Here is a 19,679-nt window from a genome sequence, read left to right as displayed (position 1 = left end):
CAGGGAGTCGTAATTTAATGTGATGAGTTGCGTCCCTTAGACATGCCAGAAACATATGATCGTAGGTTTGAATCCCGGTCAGACCTGATATGTGTTACTTGGCTTGTCAGCATCTTATCCGTGCTCAGTCTCAGAACTGCATCGCATAGGGCTTTCCTTCCACATCAGATGCTGATATAACTCACTCACTCACTCACTCACTCACGCAGTACACACAAGAGTTCTTGGATTAAGTGTTCATTCCGTTTCTGTCTAATCTTGGTAAGTGGGAAATACTGATATCTTCTGAGAAACTTAAATAGAATCGACTCAACTTTTTCACTAGTAAACAACGCCTTTGTCGTGAAAGACAACCTTATCATCTATAACATCTATCATACACACTCCAAAGTTACTGATGTCCCAGTATGTAGAGAATGGTTCAAGATCAGGAATCGCACCCCCACCCCACCCCCCAACCTAGTACTCACACTCCTATTTTCATGGTCCGCCCGGAGAGCGGAAGGTCGTGGGTTCGATCCCTGACTGTGTCATACCAAAAGACGTTAAAATATGGTACTTGTTGGTCCCTGCCTGGCGCTCGGCATAAATGGGTACAATAAGGACTGGTCGGCTCGGAGTCAGTATAATGTGTCTGAGTATGGTGTATATGCTTAACTGCGGCATGGTATCTCAGTGAGCTAGCACCATATAAAACCAGCTTCAGTCTGGGCTAGTACAAGCAGCCACACATACACACGCATGCATGTCGTCATATGAGCGAAATATTCTCAAATACGACGTTAAACCCGATTTCACCTCACCTTCACCCATTTTCATGCCCCCTTGAAAACTTTAAATAGTTTTTGATTGCCCAGAGTACGGTTCATGGCTCCTGAAACTGAATAGCCAAAGTGATGCAGATGGCTACTCACTGGTACTGCTGATGGACAGCTAGCCCCTTGCTTTGAACACTAGTGGAATCCTGGCTAATGAAATGTACATGTTCCATGGATACTGATATGTACAATGTTATCTCATGATGGCATTTTGATAACCTCATTCCATGTACGTAAAACACATGTTAAATAAATTTAAAACTGAATTACTGAACTGTATGTGGTATGACTTTAGGAAAAACAATTGGCAAACACTTAATCAAATCTATCACAGGAAATACTGAAAAATACTATTTCCTGCTTGAAAGATTGGATCCTAATTCGCTCTCGTGGACCATGTGCATGTCTCTGTCATTTAATGAAAATAAATACGTCTTCAGAGAATTTCTTAACAGTAAAACGGTGGCGTCGACGTTTCGATTTACAGTCGAAACAGATTCCACATGGCGTTAAAATCAAATTAGTAGTGAAAATGATCCGAATTGAACACGCACTACCCCCTCCCCAACTCCCAACCTCCAAAGTAAATTAATAAAATAAAAGAGAAAAAAGAATAAAGTTATTGTTGCTTAAAATTGCACAGTATCTTTCTCTTTTCCATCACAATACTTTGCTGTCTAAAGCCGCGCAGCATCTTATTTTACCATTACAGCACTTTGTAGCCCAACAAAGGAGTGTAAGCATAGTGATTAGTAATCAGCCGTTAGATGTGTAAATGATTTGCTAAATAACTCTCGTTTGATTAAACATTATACATATTTCCCAGCGATTAGGGACCGTGGTGCAGCTGTTGGGATCACGACCCACGCTCCCAGAGACACTTCTGGCACTAATAGCTGATGGCATAGTACCTATACAAATATCATGATCGAAGTGGCCTCTCAGTCGTTGTTCTGATCCAACGTTTGTCGTGAAAGTTGTTTCGTGTCCCCTTCCTAATTGAAACAATAAGTTAACCTAGAAATCGATACATAAAAGAACCAATAACTAAATGTTATACTTTTATCAATAACATTATACATTAGAAAACTATCTAGATTAACAAATCAATACAAATCACTGCGGAGTATTTAAAACGGTAGTACACAATACAGCGGCAGCACAAAATTCAATTGCAGTACAACAATGGAAATACGTGATACAACAGCAGTGGAAGTAGTTGGAAAATCAATAAATTAACCAAAAGTCTGTTCCAAAACATTTAGGTGTGAAACCAACAACCAACAAGGAAATGTTATACAATTTACAACTATATTATAGAATGATATCAAGAATAAAATGCACTGATCTGCTGTGTTCTCTACCACAAAACATTTGAAAGTTTTACTGATGCCTTGAATGTTTAAACCTGATCAATCTACTTTCAGCAGTATTTCATGTTCAAGTAGATAAAAAATTCTTTTATATCGGCCATAATTAGTTGATTTTTTGTTTCAGGAATGACAGTCCTATAGAGTGAGTGGTCAAGGATATGCTCAAGATGGCAGGAGGTGTGGTTTTAGCTCACCTGGTCATTTGCACAGTGTGGTTTATCGGCCATGGAGCGTTCGCAGCCACGCTTAATATAGGTAGGTAACACTGCCAGCTTATATAGTCACAAGAACAGCTGTCACCCAAGGAATTTGGGCATTTTGGTTCTTGTTCGGGTATATATTTTTATTTGAGAAGAGGTGGAGATAGTGGAGTCATCCCACGTTATACCCTTCCTTGTCAGTCTGGTGACGTGGTCAACCTCTTTGGTCATGTGGACAAGGTGTCCGATATCGGATCAGAAGGTTCTTGTTACGAATCCCATCACAGGGCATGGAAATGCTATGACCGTTCTTGGGAACAACTGCAGACACTCACCCATTACTGGACGTTGGATGTCTTTTCATCGAAGATATAGAACATTTGTATGTGTCTTCGCTTCTACGATTAGGAAGCGTTTGAAACTTTAAATTTTAAACATATACCTAAATCACTTAGCATTGTTTGTTGTCTGACGTCGCTACCAGCAATATTCCAGCTATATGGCGGCGGTCGGTAAATATTCGAGTTTGGACCGAACAATCCAGTGACCAACAGCATGAACATGGTTCTACACAATTGGGATACGATGACATGTGTCAGCCAAGTCAGTGAGCTTCATCACCCGATCCCGTTAGTCGACTCTTACGACAAGCACGGGTTACTGAAGACCAATGCTAACCCGATTGATACAAGTACGATAGGCAGTCCAGGTGTGGCTATGTATCTGGATATGAGTGCCCTGATAGTACTGATTATCATATACATTGTAGTAATATGTCTCAGAAAAATAGGAATGGCATGCGGAAAGTCAAAAAATAAAAGCGGAATAAAATTAACCCTAGGACTACTATTCTTCATAAAACTAGTAACGTTTTACTTACATCAGATATAAAGTAACATTTTGGTCAAATCACATTTTCAGATGTATACTCTGTTTTGACCGACAGTTCATATCCTAAGACAAGAAGTTAATGCCATACTTGGAACAGATGTTTCTAAGACCTTTCTCACAGCATCCTAAAAATGCATTTCATATTGCGCAGATACGTTTTTCATGTTGATTCCGATTTCGAACAAGCGACGTGATCTGATCTTACAACTGTCAGTTTAATCAAAACGATTCCAATAACTCAACGCGCTCTGGACATGAAAGGCAGATGACTAACCTGTGGTACATGCTGATGGCGATTAGTATCATATTACCAAGCTGTTCATGGTTTTATTCGTTATAATTTCAAACCTAATAAAAAGTTAAATTAATGTCGTTGGTAGCTCACAGCAACGCTGAAGGGATGTGTTTGGTCACGTTGAAAACATCTGTCACGTTGTCATACGGATTTTGCCAATAGTTGCGCAATCGGAAAGTATTGTGTGCGACGGAAAATCAATTGTTTCAAGTTTGCACTTAACGCAGCAACTCATTATTATTGACATATTTTTCAATTTCGAGTCCCTGTGATAATGCTTTAATAAAAGAGCAGTGTAATTATGAGGGCGTGTACACACAGTCTCCGATAACTGGCCTGCTGATTTCTGATTAGATGGAGCTAAAGGCAATATAATTACTATACTGTGTTCTACTTTTGGACACATGCACGCAGTACTATAGTACTGTTTGGAACAAAGGGTAACATATAAATCGCCGACCAACTCATGGAAAAGTGAGTGAGTGAGTAGGGTTTTACGCCGCTTTTAGCAATATTCAAGCAACATGCCGGCGGGGGACACCAGAAAAGGGATTCAAACATTGTACCTATGTGGGACACATGGAACAAATCAGAAATCGAACAAATAGAAGACCGTGGAATAAGAGGTAGACAATAGATCGTCCTAGACGTGTGAAGCATTGCTCAACACCAGGTGTCAGTGTTCTATCAAATACCTATGACGGAATTCAGCTGATAGACATATAGGTAACTATTATTGTAAAGCATTATAAAATTCGGACAACAATTACCGACGTCTAACAAAGCTTCATAAATGACGTACTGGTGTCAAACAAAACATCCAAAATGACGTCTGGCCTCAAAGATGGACTGACTGAGTTTGGTTTTACGCCGCTTTTAGCAATATTCCAGCAATATCACGGCGGGAAACACCAGAAATGGGCTTCACTCATTGTACCCATGTGGGGATTCGAACCCGGGTCTTCGGCGTGACGAGCCAACGCTTTAACCACTAGACTACCCCACCGCCCCTGGCCTCAAAGAAAACACCCGACATGACGTACTGATGTTAACAAATCTTTAAAAAATTCGTCTGCCAAAAGTTCAAAGATCACATGCTTACTATTAAAAAAGCTTTTAAAATGCCCAAAGTATATTTTGCGCTTTCAAAAACAAGGGTATAAAGATAATTCCACTCCCAAGGATTACTGCACAGCTATAAAACAGAAACACAATTCAACAGTGTTTCCGCCTGGGAGAAGAGGAGGCGTTGGGCATGTTGTATTTAGACCTGATATTGTATCAGCTACTGCTGCACACGCATATACGTTTAAGACTATGGGCATCAACATAGACGGGAAGTCCTGTTTAGTACAATTTCTTAAGTTCTGAACCGCTTTAAACATAATTAATTGTTTACTATTTTCTTTTGGACAATCTATGTTATTTTTCACTTTCTCGACACCTGATGATACGTTTTGACATATTCGTGGTCTCTTAAAGACACTGTAACGATACGATTTGACACATTTTGTAAAGATTTGACACCCTTGTGATACGATTTGACACATTTTGTAGGGATCTGACACCCTTATGATATGACACATTTTGTAAAGATTTGACACCCTTATGATACAATTTCACACATTTTGTGAAGATTTGACATCCTTATGATAAGATTTGACACATTTGATAGCATTGTGATACCATTTGACACGTGAGTTCCATTATTTCTTTGAGTGCGGAGCTTTTGTGATTAAAGGCGGGTTATTTTAAAAGCAAAATTATTTTTTTAAATTGTGTTGAAAAATATTTTCAGTTTTGAAAATGTGCTAAATTTCCAAAGTGTATAGGTAATGGGTTGAAATTTTCTAAAGCTGCCTGTGCTACTATCATATGTAACATGTTATGTACCTCTGTGAATGGTGATTGATCGGTTGAATAGTTGAGTGACTGGATGACGCCATTATTATACGATTGACAACATTTGGTACGATCTTACATCGTTAAAATACGTTTTGACATACTTGTGATTCTATTTGACGGTATATGTTATGATTTGACACGTTCTGTATGATGACAAAAGTATGGTGAGATTTGTCACTTTTGTTACAGTTTTGATACGGTTCGACACACCTTTTAACGTGTGATACCATGCTGGCATCCATATGACACCACTTTATACCGATATGATTTTGTTTAACATATAGCGGATTCATCACGAGTGTGTCTCACATGTCATTCGCTGAGAAAATACATTGCTTATAATTTTGTTTATTCTTGAACAGGGTTTTGCAGAATGATTGAAGCTTTTAAAACGCAAACAACAATTTTGTGTCATTTGTTTATATCTCGGGGACAGTTTCACTGATGTTAAGCTTTCGGATCAAACCGCGCTTTGGCATAAAAAGATCCCACTTTATCCCCGGTTATTTATTTTGCATACACTTGTTATTGGGGTATGGTATACATGATTTATGCCATAAGCTAATGTCATGGATAAATGCTGCAGTTAAATGATATATTTCGATACGGTATTTTACCCGTGTAATATGATGTGTGACAGTCATGATACATTTGATAGATTTTTATACGTTTCGACAGAGGTATGATATATGTCAGTATCATATTTTTGAAACAGATGCGACATTACACCCATCCCACTAGACTAGCGCTTAGTCCCTGAATATACATATATACAATCAAAATTATACACACACACACACACACACATACATATATATATATATATATATACACACACACATACATATATATATGTATATATATACATACACATACATATATACATATATATATATATATGTGTGTGTGTGTGTGTGTATATATATATATATATATATATATAATTTTGATTGTAACAAATAAACCCATTTAAATTGAAAAGGAGCCCCAGTGAGTTGGGAGCCCTGATCTAGACTTGCTTCATTTAGAACTTTAGCATTGCAGGGAGGGCTATGCATTAGGGAAAATAATGTGGTTCAGGGACTGTGGGACAGACTACCATCTCACCACCACCCTCACTCCTATGTCCACGTGTTGCACGCAGATGGAGATATAACAACTGCTGTTGCGGGATGGTGATGTCGAGATAACCTCATCCTGAACCACCCAATTAAACGTCTTGTGGCGCGAAGACGGCAGTTGGCATACTTCGGCGTAACTCAGCCGTTAAATTAACACCTTAGTATATATAGGCCAGGATGTTAAGAGCAGACCATTGACATTAGGCTTCACGTAGTGCGTTATGTGGTTCACTGCCTAGTGAAGCCTCCTCTGGCAATGTGTTCATCGTGAAAGGTTGCGCGAGGGTTCTGGCAATCTGTGCGTTGTGTTCACCTGAGATAAGGGTTGCAAACATCCACGTGATGAAGTGGGTGATAATGGCTGATGAAGATAAGTAACATACAGATAGCTCGAGCAACTAGCATTCGGAATTCGGTCTCTTCACGAAACGATATTATGTTCATTAAGTTGTTTTTATGGTTGACATGTGAGGTCTGTATGAATCCGATATACTTTATCAATTCAGAAATGGTCGCTGGACAAGACAGTTTACTCCTCGTTTTACATAGTTTTTACAAAATCTAACAAGTTCTCCAGGGACTACCCTCTTTGAATGGTGGAACCTTCATAGACAACAGCGCCACCATGACCATCTCCTACCACGTACAGCGCCACAAGAACCATCTCCTACTTCATTTTTGCTATTCATTGAACGTATCATTTTTAAGCGACAATTCGTTGATATGGCGTCACTTTGCTATGGGACGCTTTTCACAATGACCACAAAGGAATAATGGTATTGATCAACCAATCATCATGAAAGTACATTGTTCTGTGAGAATTACTGAAAATGGTTGTATTACATCTTTACCATCATATGGGATACATTATTTATTTATCAATATGCATACATTTACATTAACTCGATAATATTGGTAATTAGCCGTTCATATTATTGTACAGTGATACTGAATTAGCTTGTTGTAATTAACGTCATTGTAATTCCTGTAGGATTATGTAATAGCTAAATGTTGTAGTTCATCCAGAGGTTATGAACGAAATGAACTTCATCAACCATTATCCAATGCGGATGTTTTCCTAATATTGTGCAGACTTTCTTTCACTGACTATCCCTTTTCGTATTGTGGGTTGTGTGCTATGTGTGTTGAAACACAACTTTTATCGTTTCCTATACACCGATTCACCTTTGAGAAAAATCGTCATTTCACATTTTGTAGATGTATCGTGTCATCTATATACAACATTCCTTACCAACGCCCATGCCCTACCCCACAAGAGTGTAGTATCAGATGCCTTGTTATGCAACACGTAAGAGCGACATGTTGCAGTTCTATTCTGTGGAATGGCCAATCAAAGGCATCCAGGATGTTTAGAGTCTACTCTAAAAACAATGATCACATGATTTATGGCTTTGCGAGACATATTTTCCATTAACCGTTTTCTTCAACGTATCATATAAAATCACTGACTTATATTGTTTCATTGGGATTGGTCGGGTAATGGGTACATTCAAGAAGGTTTTTGTTGCGTGATCAGACATGTTTATGTCCTCAAGTGCATTTCCAGGATTGATAAGGTTTGAGGAGTTCCTAAAACCGTCTTTTCTATCAAACGGATCATAAATCTAAATCAGCTTCAAGAGGAACTCAGTCTGGGTCTAGACGTTGAAACTGTATGTTTAACAAATAAATGACGGTACTTTGGGTCATAATTACATTCTTGATATGTATCATACAAGTTGAGGCATCAGAAAAAGGTGGATTTTGAAACAAAACTGCGAGGACTTTGACTGTGCCCAAGGTTCCCTGTAGGTTTTATTATTGAACCAGTAACTAACATGACTCGCCTGTTATTAATCCTGAGGTTATTGCCGCAGTCATTGTGTCTGACATTTCAAGTTTACCTTTCTACCATGACGGTATCGTTTGATTGAAATAACAGCATCCCCAACCATCCCGTCTGTGGTGCTTGCTGTCCTGACCTCAATGTGGCAAATCGTTGCCGGGTGATACTGTAATGTGGGTGGGAATTCGATAAAACAAAAACGGATTGAGTAAAGTGATCTTGAAGGCCAGGTGCAACGTTCATCAGTGAAGGTACTATTACCTGAAGTCCAAGTGCTTCAGCTCTCGGGAACTGATACTCTTCCCTGTATACAACATGGCATCATGAATTACTGTGTGTTATACTGAACAAAAAATATATAGGCATTTCAACTAGTTGGGGGGGAAATTGATTTTAGTTTTACGCAATTTTACAAAAAATATCATCAAATATTTCACTGATTCTTAACGTTTTTGTTCAGTATACGTTTGAATTTGGGCGTACCACATGCCCTTAGGGATGATAGTAATCACGTATGATAAAAACGTTGATTCAGTCTCGGTACAGCAGCTAATAGAAGCAAGTATAATGTCTAATAAATAGCGGCAATTCAATGGCGACATAAAAACATCAAAATGTCCAGATGAGACAGACTTTTTTCATATGAAAGTATACACACATGGACAAATGGAAGCAGACAGACAGAAACTGATAGAAACGCACACGCACACGCACACGCACACGCACACACCATCACTGACCAGATGAGTGTTCAGTAGACGAGGCAACCTCTCTGACCCGATAACCTGATGCCCGCATTTATCTTCCCGGAGAAATGAGAAAAACAAATTGCAGTAAAAAACTGACTTACATTAGATTTGCTCTAGATGTCGGAACCCCGTGGTGTAACGTGTCTGTCTAAACACGTGGGCTGATATACTGTTATATCAACTAATATCTACTCTAATACACGCTTTGTGAAATTTGACGAGAATGAAAATGTTGACTGAGAAAACATCGTTTTGCAAGACCGTGTGCCCACTTCAACTAAAAGTTGTTCAAAAAGCGTTTACAGGCGGTTAGAAGAATTATGACAATCACACGGGGTGTAAATTAAGGAGCTGTTTAAATCAGTTAGTTTCCATGTCAATAAGTTAATGACTACATTATAATATTACAAAAATGTAGCAATGAATAATTATCATGGTAATCAATTGAACACATCCTTCGAAATTGTGTGAAGAAATGATTGTCAAGCAGATCAACACACTCACGCTGTGGCGAGATACACTGGTTAATGAATCAACTATCACATCACTGTACTGATGTAGTACCGATATGAAGATCGCATAGCATTTGCCTGAATAACATGAAGCTATATTTCAAAACGGTGCCATGAAATTTGAAACGAAATGAGTGAGTGAGTGAGTTTAGGTTTACGCCAAACTCAGCAATATTCCAGCTATATGGCGGCGGTCTGTACATAATCGAGTCCGGACCAGACAATCCAGTGATCAACAGCATGAGCATCGATCTGCAATAATATGTAATGGTATTGTTGTCTAAAAACTGAAACTTCAACAATGGTGTCATTAGGTCTTATTAAAGTCAGTGATACCACATGAAACATTAAACATGATGTTCTTATTTGCTCAGGGGTGCTACCATCATGGCGGGAAGTGGTGGCCAACTCATCTCGTGGCGTTAGCAACGTCATCAACTACAACATCACCAACCTGAAGTTTCACGACATCTACACGAATGATGGTCAGAGCACCTACACACGGATGGGAGAAGGTAATAGCATCCAGCGTTTCAGCATATTTAGATTCATTTGTATTTCACATTAATTTTCGGCAATGCAAAATCTTATTTTTTACATCTAAATCAGTATCCAACCAATAGACATTCACATTATATTTGAGGAAACCCAGAAATAAAAACGAATAATGTTATAGTGAGGGAAAAGGGTTTGTCCCTATCGCGAGCCGGTGTTTTATCAGGCAAACAATTTAACTGCCTTTGCATGTGTTTGTGATAGATGTCACCACTAAGGCAGGATACGCTCACCTTTTCGTGAACACCCGGTATCTCCACTGTTTGTTATCGATTCATTAACACATGCGCATAATGGAGTCAGAATCAAACACATTGAATCTTTTTTACATAAATACGAGATATATTCTTGTTGTGTAATTAGTTATTGTATTGATATGGCAGCTCGTGATATGCTCTATTTTGAAATATATTATTTATCTTTTTTATAGTATGAAATAAATGTGCCATCAAAATTAAAAGCAATAAATTCAAAACCTATTTCAGTTCATCGAAGAATACAACATTGGTCCATCGACGCCATTATCGGTCCCTATGACAACGGCGTTGCTTTGGCAGCGGAAGAACGGAAGATACCCTACCTTGCTACGTCTCCCGTAACCAGGGAGATGCTAAAACACACTGTCCAGCTCTTACCGGAACTGGACGACTTCTGTCAGGCCCTGCTGGAATTTGCACAAAAACAGAACTGGAAAAAGATTAGCGTCTTCTATGATGATGATAAAGGTGAATGATGATGATGTTATAATGGAAAACATAGCATTGATTCAATGAGTGAGTTAGACTTTTACATCGCATTATTAGCAATGGTCCAGATACATGTAAGGGACACAAGAATGTGCCCGAATGTTGTTTCATGTTGTTGTGCGACCGCTTTAACCACTGGGCCATCCCACTGGGCCTTATGGTTGATGTCGTATGTTCATACAGCAGCATGACCATGTATTCCCGCCATTACTAAATATATCTGTTTCTATTGAATTCCAAATACAGGTTTGGCGGTGCTGGAACGACTGATGACAAACCATTCTCTATCTGTCAAGGCCTGGAGACTCCCCGACCCAGGGTCGAAAACACGTGACACGCACCGGATCATGGGGTCGAAAGCAAGAGAGGCGCTTGTGCAGATGCGTAAAGTTCTGGTGGAACACTCCATAGTGATATGCGGTAAACTCTACACGGAGTTCCTGCTCAGAGAGGTAGGTCTTCAGAACTGTTTATCAGTACACACACTTACTCTTGCTATGGCTTCAGCACCTCCTCTACATGTCGGGGACGTAGTTTGTTCCACGTACGTACATGATCCACGTTTTAAGAAGTGATAACATGAATCAGGTGGCCACGTTCCCTGGCATAGTGTACTATCGTACCGCAATGGCGGCCAAATGTTTCTCTTGTAAACCTTTCACAGGAGGCCATGATTTAACTTGAATATTGTGCGGCTTTCAACAATATTCGCTCGCTAGAGCCAAAGATATTGGGTTACACCCATGAGTAAAGATAAGCACGTAATGATATATACTTGAAGAGCTAACCCACTTTCTGTGGTAAATGAAACAACCTTTTGTATCTTTGCATTAACTTCTTATGTCTTTGTTTGTTATCATTAAGCACGTACAACTCCTTTATACACCCTTATCTCGACACTCGAGTTGTCTGAAAGGTCTTTAACACCGCGATAACGATATCATGGTGAGAAACCGATGGGAGTTTTCTTTTGAACAGTAGTGTACATTCTGAAGTCTTAAATGCAGGCAGAAATATCTGTGTCACAAGAAACAGTGAACCAGATATAATACGAGTGTTGAGCAGGGCGAGTACTAAAATACTATCAACCAGTCACCTCCTAACACAAATACAAGACAGTTTACGGAGGGTGATTATAGAGTTTCCCTCTCACACAGAAAGGATTACTTTTATGATTAATAAATCCCTAGACGTGAAGACGGTAAGCCTTTATTAAATGGTCCCAGATCAAATACTACTGATAATCACAAGGAATGGTTAACGTTGTCCGTAAACCAAGTCCATTCATTTCCTCTCGTTATCAAAGACCTTCCTTGGTTTCGGGATTCACCTATTCCATGTTTTTAAAAAAATTTAATGATTGTGAACGCTAACCAGATCCTGTGATTTATTGCTGGGAGGAATCTATGTTGATGCTACTCAAATCGTTTTTATCAAAACAAGTGATTCAAAAGATTAAAACCATCCACTGTGGCTGTAGTTTATCGGGAAGATATGGTTGCGGATGCTGATCTACTTTAACTCAGATATCCCCGGTATCTTCAGCACGCAAGAGGATCAATCAGCCATTGCCCGTTTCTTCTGATAGAACGATTCTCTGGAATATTTCACTGCCTTATCAATGGCGTATTTTTTAAAACATTTGACAAACGCGATAAATTTCACTTTCAGTATCTTGACATGCACGTGGCAATACAGCTGATATACACTGGAGTCTCGTTTATCCAGACCCGTTTGTAAGATTGAAGATGGAATGTGGATATACAGGTGGATATACAGGTTATATCGCTTCCAGTATATCGACATGTGTATGGCAATACAGCTCGTATATTGCAACCCCGTTAACCCAGACGTCGGGAAGTCTGTAATCCTCAAGATTCAGTTTAGAAATGTGTATATACAGGTTACATCTAAGAATTCATTAATCCAGACATTTTTTAAATCCACGGGGAGTTGTACCGTCCTAATCAACGGGGTGTCACTGTACATGTTTACCGTTAAACTGAAAAACGACCTTCCAACAACATAGTGTATTTATCAAAGAATGTTATTCAGGTTAAAGTCTGTTGGAGTTGTTTCTTGATGATTGCACCAATATCTCCATTACTATCGACAATCATTCACCACTAGACAACATATACGCAACGCAATGAGTGTTAGTGTCAACTCAATGACAAAAACCTCACGACAAAACCAGTTCCATAATCAAACGAAATAAGAGTCCGCCATACGATCCCGAATATATCATAAGCATGTATTCATGAAGCATTATCAGTTAGTAATGGCAGCAGGACTACGTGCTAAGGGGAGCGTTTCCTGCTCCCCGGTGACTCCAGTCACAAACACATGTAAAGCCACATCAAGTGTTCACCTGGAATAACATACGAACCTGTGATACAAGTAAAAATAGGGAACTGCATCGGAAATCATTGCATTCATAAAAAAGTAGAATAAACAATAGAAGTTACCTTCCCCACATAAATATAGCCATGAATCTTCACTGTAATATAGTATTTCACTCACTCTATGGGTTAAAGGTGGCATCTCTGTCTGGCCCCGTCTGTCAGAACTGATTGTGGCCACAATCCTGCACACTGGGCCTCTAAATAAGCCAGAAAGGTTATAGTAACCATTTGACAGGGAGGTTATAGTAACTATTTAACAGAAAGGTTATAGTAACTATTTGACGGGAAATTTATGGCAACTATTTGACGTGAAGGTTATGCTAAGGTTGTATTAACTTTTCGACGGAATGTTTACAGTAACCATTTGACAGGAAGGTTATAGTAACTATTTGACAGAAAGGTTATAGTTACTATTTGACGGAAAAATTATGGCAACTATTTGACGTGAAGGTTATGGTAAGGTTGTAGTAACTTATTGACGGAATGTTTACAGTAACCATTTGACAGGGAGGTTATAGTAACTATTTGACGGGAAGGTTATAGAAACTATTTGACGGAAAATTTATGGCAACTATTTGGTAAGGTTTAGGTTGTATTAACCATTTGACGGAATGTTTACAGTAACCATTTGACGTGAAGGTTATAGTAACTATTTGACGGGAAATTTATGGCAACTATTTGACGTGAAGGTTATGGTAAGGTTGTAGTAACCATTTGACGGAAAGTTTACAGTAACCATTTGACAGGAAGGTTATAGTAACTATTTGACGGGAAATTTATGGCAACTATTTGACGTGAAGGTTATGGTAAGGTTGTAGTAACCATTTGACGGAAAGTTTACAGTAACCATTTGACAGGGAGGTTATAGTAACTATTTGACGGGAAATTTATGGCAACTATTTGACGTGAAGGTTATGGTAAGGTTGTAGTAACCATTTGACGGAAAGTTTACAGTAACCATTTGACAGGAAGGTTATAGTAACTATTTGACGGGAAATTTATGGCAACTATTTGACGTGAAGGTTATGGTAAGGTTGTAGTAACTTTTTGACGGAAAGTTTACAGTAACCATTTGACAGGAAGGTTATAGTAACTATTTGACGGGAAATTTATGGCAACTATTTGACGTGAAAGAAGGTTATGGTAAGGTTGTAGTAACTTTTGACGGGAAAGTTTACAGTAACCATTTGACAGGAAGGTTATAGTAACTATTTGACGGGAAGGTTTGACGTAAGATTATGGTTTGAAGTAACTTTTGACGGAAGGTTACAGTAACCATTTGACGGGAAGGTTATAGTAACTATTTGACGGGAAATTTATGGCAACTATTTGACGTGAAGGTTATGGTAAGGTTGTAGTAACTCTTTGACGGAAAGTTTACATTCACCATTTGACGTGAAGGTTATAGTAACTATTTGACAGGAAGGTTATAGTAACTATTTGACGGGAAATTTATGGCAACTATTTGACGTGAAGGTTATGGTAAGGTTGTAGTAACTCTTTGACGGAAAGTTTACAGTAACCATTTGAGGTGAAGGTTATAGTAACTATTTGACGGGCAATTTATAGCAACTTTTTGACAGGACAGTTATGGTAAGGTTGTGGAAACTTTTTGACGGAAAGATTAATAATATAGTTACTATTTGGCATTAAGTTTTTTAGTAACTTTTTGGCGTGAAAGTTGTGGTAAGTGACAATTTGACATTAAGCTTATGGTAATGATTGACGATAATCAAGAAATTGTCACACTAAGATATCGATGTCTACGAAGTGTCAGCCACGAATTTTCTTTTGCTGAAGACCAATTCTAATACAGATCTCCACTCGGAAAATACGGTTTGGTTACTTGTTTTTTCAATATGTGAGAGAACAGAAGAAATCTAGAATTGCGAAAGTATCGTATAACTGCAATTGATTATGTAGAGTTTTATCGTTAGTTGTGAATCATGCAAATATATGATCAGCTGAAACTCGAGACTGTTTGAATCAGGCGTTGTTCAGTACCTAATGAACTACGGTACCCCTGCCTAAAGTACTCCATCTTCCTCGTTCACTGCAGTAACGTCCGGAAAATGAGTTGATAGACAAATAATAAAGGGAGCTTTAACTGACAAAGTATTCAATGCAACAAATCGTAGAGACAATTGTTGCACATTGGTCCTCTGTCTTGTAGTCCCAGTTTAGTGACCCTAAAATCTTTACCAAAAAAAGTATTTATTTGTTCATTTCTTTAACGAATTACCCAAAGAGCGTGGTAATTAGTATTTCTACTTTAAAAAAATATTCGTAGTTGCAAATTACATTGAGTCATGAGTGCGTGAGCATATCATTTAACACAAACTTTAAATACCTAACGACTGAATACGACGTTGCGTATGTGCGTTTATTAGCTTAATATGATAATGAGGTGTCTTTAAGCGACATAATTATTACCCTAATTCCACGCACTTTGACCCGTCCCTAATTTGTATGACCTGTTCCGCTGTGATAATGTTTGCTAATCTACGACATGCTTCTTTCCCAGGCTCGCAACCTCGCCATGTTATCAACGCCTCCGTACGAATGGGGCTTCTACGATCCGGTACGTAAAATTGCGTGAGCGAGTGAGTTGGGTTTATCGTCATTTTTAAAACAGTATTTTTCTAATATCACGGCGTGTCATATAGATGTGGCAATGCCGGAAGTGACGTGTGGTATAGATGTTTACCATTTCGTTGAAACATGGCGCTGACAAACATACAAATATTGTCAGGAAAAATGAGAGATTAGAACCCAGTATTGTGTACACCAAAGGGATGCAACTCTGCACAGTCAATTGCTGTTCTTTAGAGCTAAGGCGCCAGTGTCCCTTTCTGAGTCTGACCAATGTTTTGTGTAATCACACTTATATAGCACATGTTCTATTAGGGATTACACTTCCTCAGTAAAGTTCAGATTCTAGACCTTTGTTGGGTTGAGTCCAATCCGATTCCACCCACTTGTCTCACTCAGACTGTATCACGGGTAGCCACTAGTCCCCGGGGATGCAACTTGCAGAGTCCAATAGGCACATCAGAAAGCAAAGCTGATGGGTTCGAATCCCGTTAGGTCCTGATTATGTGTCTTAGTCTGTCAGCGCATTACCTGTGTTCGTGGGTTTCAACAAAACGGTAACGTCTTTTTTCCAATCAACCTGGTGAATTGGCAGTCTGAAGTATATGGAATCAGCCTGTGTTCCAAAAATAGTTTTAAGAATTTTATTTTTTTTCGTTATTGATGTTTTCCAAAAATATGTTTTGAAAACACCTCGACATGTCTGCCATTGCAGTTTGTTTGTACCATTATTTTTTAGATTAATAATATTCTATTGTAACACTATGGCGACTGAACCAGTCTAAGAGCAATGAGTTTATATCTACACTTGTTGTTACCTTTAGGGCGACGCTATAGGCGATCTGTTCGAGCCTTACCGAGACATCGCCGTCAACTTCACTGTGTTCTCCTTGTTGCCTTATAACTCCTCCGTCAGCGACATGACCAACCTCAACAACAACAGCCACATCCACCAGAGGAAGCTTGAGTACGCCCTCGCCCACGACGCCATGCAGCTTCTGATAGCGTCCAGCATGCAGACAAATGACAATCTCCTGAACACCATCAAGAGTGTAAGTCACACGGCCATCCGTCCGTTCGCGTAGGCCCGTGTTAATGTTATATTTCACAAGCCGGCTTCGACCATACGCAGATCAAGGTTACATGCTGTCCAATGTACATGCGCAATCTCAGAGTTCAAAACGTTTAAATATTGGCAACGAAACCTTTACGTAAGAAATACGTACTTCAATTGTAATATTTCGTGTACATATGTATTTATGAATCACTGCGAAACAGTAATGATGGCAGGTATTCGCGAAAAGAGTATCCTGTTCAGTCGGCTGCATCCGTCACAAACACCCGCAAAGGCAAGTCAATTGTTCATCTGAAAATGGAATAATCAGTAGGAATATAATATGTAGTTTACCGGATTATTGTTATTATGTACATACTTCCTGAACAATTATCAGTTCAAGAGATACACGTTTTGTCGGTACGACAAACATCGCGTCCTTGTTTCAGTTAAACCTTCCAGTGTATAGATAAATATGATGCTGTCATACAACCACTTATACATATCCAAAAGAGACAGAATTGATCAACCAGTATGAAAACCGAAAGTATGATCCGAAATATATGGCGTGAAGTCCTGAACATAACGAGCCTCACGAAATATTGAAATTTATATGATTTAAAATTTAAAACTAAAAGAAATTAATATGATTTGAAAATATTAAATCTTTGAAATATGCATACAGTTTAAGAAGTGCCTTTCACGTTGTCTGGATCCATCAATCGTGGACTGACAGCCAAGCTGTATCGACATCAGCGCTTGTGACATATAATAGTGAAACAAAATGTTCCTACGTGTTATACAGCATGAAACATGGGAAATAAATGACATGGGAATATATTACCCTATACAAATTGCCAGTTCATTAAGGTTATCAGTCTCTCTCAGGTCTCATAAACAATCTGTCGTTCAACTTAGATTATGCTACCGGACTAATTGTACACTGTCAGAGCGTCTCACAGAGTGCTAATACACTGCCGGACAAAACAAGTGTCCACTCAAGTCTTATGGTGTTCAAACAAGGAACAAACATTTAATTGTTAGTTGATGGTTATGTATGTGACACGGTATATTGTTGGCAGCATTACATGCATCATATGAATGAGTATCTAACAGATGATCCTCACATGGCCCGGGGCGGTGGGGTAGCCTAGTGGTTAAAGTGTTGGCTCGTTACGCTAAAGACCCGGGTTCGATTCCCCACATGGGTACAATATGTGAAACCCATTTCTGGTGTCCCCCGCCGTGATATTGCTGGAATATTGCTAAAAGCGGCGTAAAACCATACTCACTTACTCACTCACTCACATGGCCCCTCAAAGAACTCCAGCGACTGGTTCCAAGTGTATAAGTGTTTTCCCCGGTAGCTAAGTAAAGGAAATTATCTTTTTACATGTCTTATCTTTATAGCAAGCAAAAATACCCGTTGTGCCATCCTAAAATATTCCCTAGAGAAGGTGAAAATGTGTCTAAATATACGTGGAAATAACAAACATCAAAACCATTTGATCAATAAAACGCAGTTATGTTCTAAGCACCGCGTTATATGCTTGGTACAGTGTCGTGAGTTTCTCTCTGATCTTATTATAAATATCAGTCTGAGACACTATCCTAAAAGACTTCGTAACGTTACGACATGTCGTAGCTCAAACATTTATCATAGACTTACGAATTTGGTAGCTCTAGAACGCTTTGTGGATCGGGAACCTGCAGTATTATGAAGGTTATTGCTATTATGGCGGTAGGTAGTATATAAGGTTATCTGTGCCAGGATCCGCTGCTCGAGATTTGAATCTCAGATTCATCGTGTATTCGTTACTTGTCAGCACCGTGCACTGTTCTCAGGCTTCACCCTATTGCAGTAAAACTTTAGCTAATTGAATGCTCTCTTACAGTCGTAGTCTGTTATACCATGATAAATCACTTTCATGAAGTTGAAGTTTCCACATAACTATAATAGGTCATGACTATGACAGACTATGGTCATATCACAAAACAGGTTTTCTTTACTTAACTGAAGTATACTAGGAAGGGCAGTAACCCTACCCCTCATACAATATTGTTCATTCAGTCTCCCATTGGCGAGTCAGAGTGAGTGAGAGAGTGAGTTTGGTTTGACGCCGCTTTTAGCAATATTCCAGCAATATCAGACACCAGAAATGGGCTACTGAATATATATGGATGTGCCAATGTGGGGGAATCGAACCCGGGTCTTCGGCGTGTAGAACGAACGCCTTAACCACAAATCTACCCCGCCGCCCCTATCACGACATGGCATGGGCTTCACACATTGTACCCATGTGGGGAATCGAACCCGGATCTTCGGGGTGACGAGCGAACGCTTTAACCACTAGGCTACCCCACCGCCCATTGCGGGGCCAGAAACCAGGGATCGTGTCCCTATTCATGTTTCTAGATTTGGTAGCACCGTGGGTTTTGCCAAAGTTGTAAAAGTGTGAGACCTGCAATACTTCGGGTTGTCCTCCCACATTAAACACGACTGATAACTGAAGCACTACCCAAACGGGAAGTTATCCCACCTCACTCACTCACACAATAACATTATTATAACGCATAAATAGTTATAAGCAATCTGCAGGTGGTGTTGTCGATTTTG

General features: G+C 39.2%; 1 protein-coding gene across 6 annotated transcripts in view; it reads left to right on the top strand.

Moving 5' to 3' along the window:
- LOC124262868 (glutamate receptor ionotropic, kainate 2-like) overlaps positions 1–19,679 on the top strand; it is an 86,646-nt gene that overhangs the window by 47,459 nt on the left and 19,508 nt on the right. For all 6 annotated transcript variants that reach the window (XM_046697452.1, XM_046697449.1, XM_046697454.1 and 3 more), the window contains exons 2-7: positions 2,316–2,446; positions 10,085–10,225; positions 10,751–10,990; positions 11,258–11,463; positions 15,941–15,997; positions 16,833–17,060. In XM_046697452.1, the coding sequence (XP_046553408.1) occupies positions 2,350–2,446; positions 10,085–10,225; positions 10,751–10,990; positions 11,258–11,463; positions 15,941–15,997; positions 16,833–17,060 (969 nt within the window). In that variant the 5' untranslated portion in view covers positions 2,316–2,349. The remainder of the gene's footprint in view (positions 1–2,315; positions 2,447–10,084; positions 10,226–10,750; positions 10,991–11,257; positions 11,464–15,940; positions 15,998–16,832; positions 17,061–19,679) is intronic.

Source organism: Haliotis rubra, unplaced genomic scaffold, assembly GCF_003918875.1.
Source record: "Haliotis rubra isolate DU_JTF1 unplaced genomic scaffold, ASM391887v1 Scf86, whole genome shotgun sequence".
In the NCBI taxonomy this organism is placed as follows: Eukaryota; Metazoa; Mollusca; class Gastropoda; order Lepetellida; family Haliotidae; genus Haliotis; species Haliotis rubra.
The sequence above is the reverse complement of the archived record's forward strand: the minus strand, read 5'-3'. Positions and strand labels throughout refer to the sequence as shown.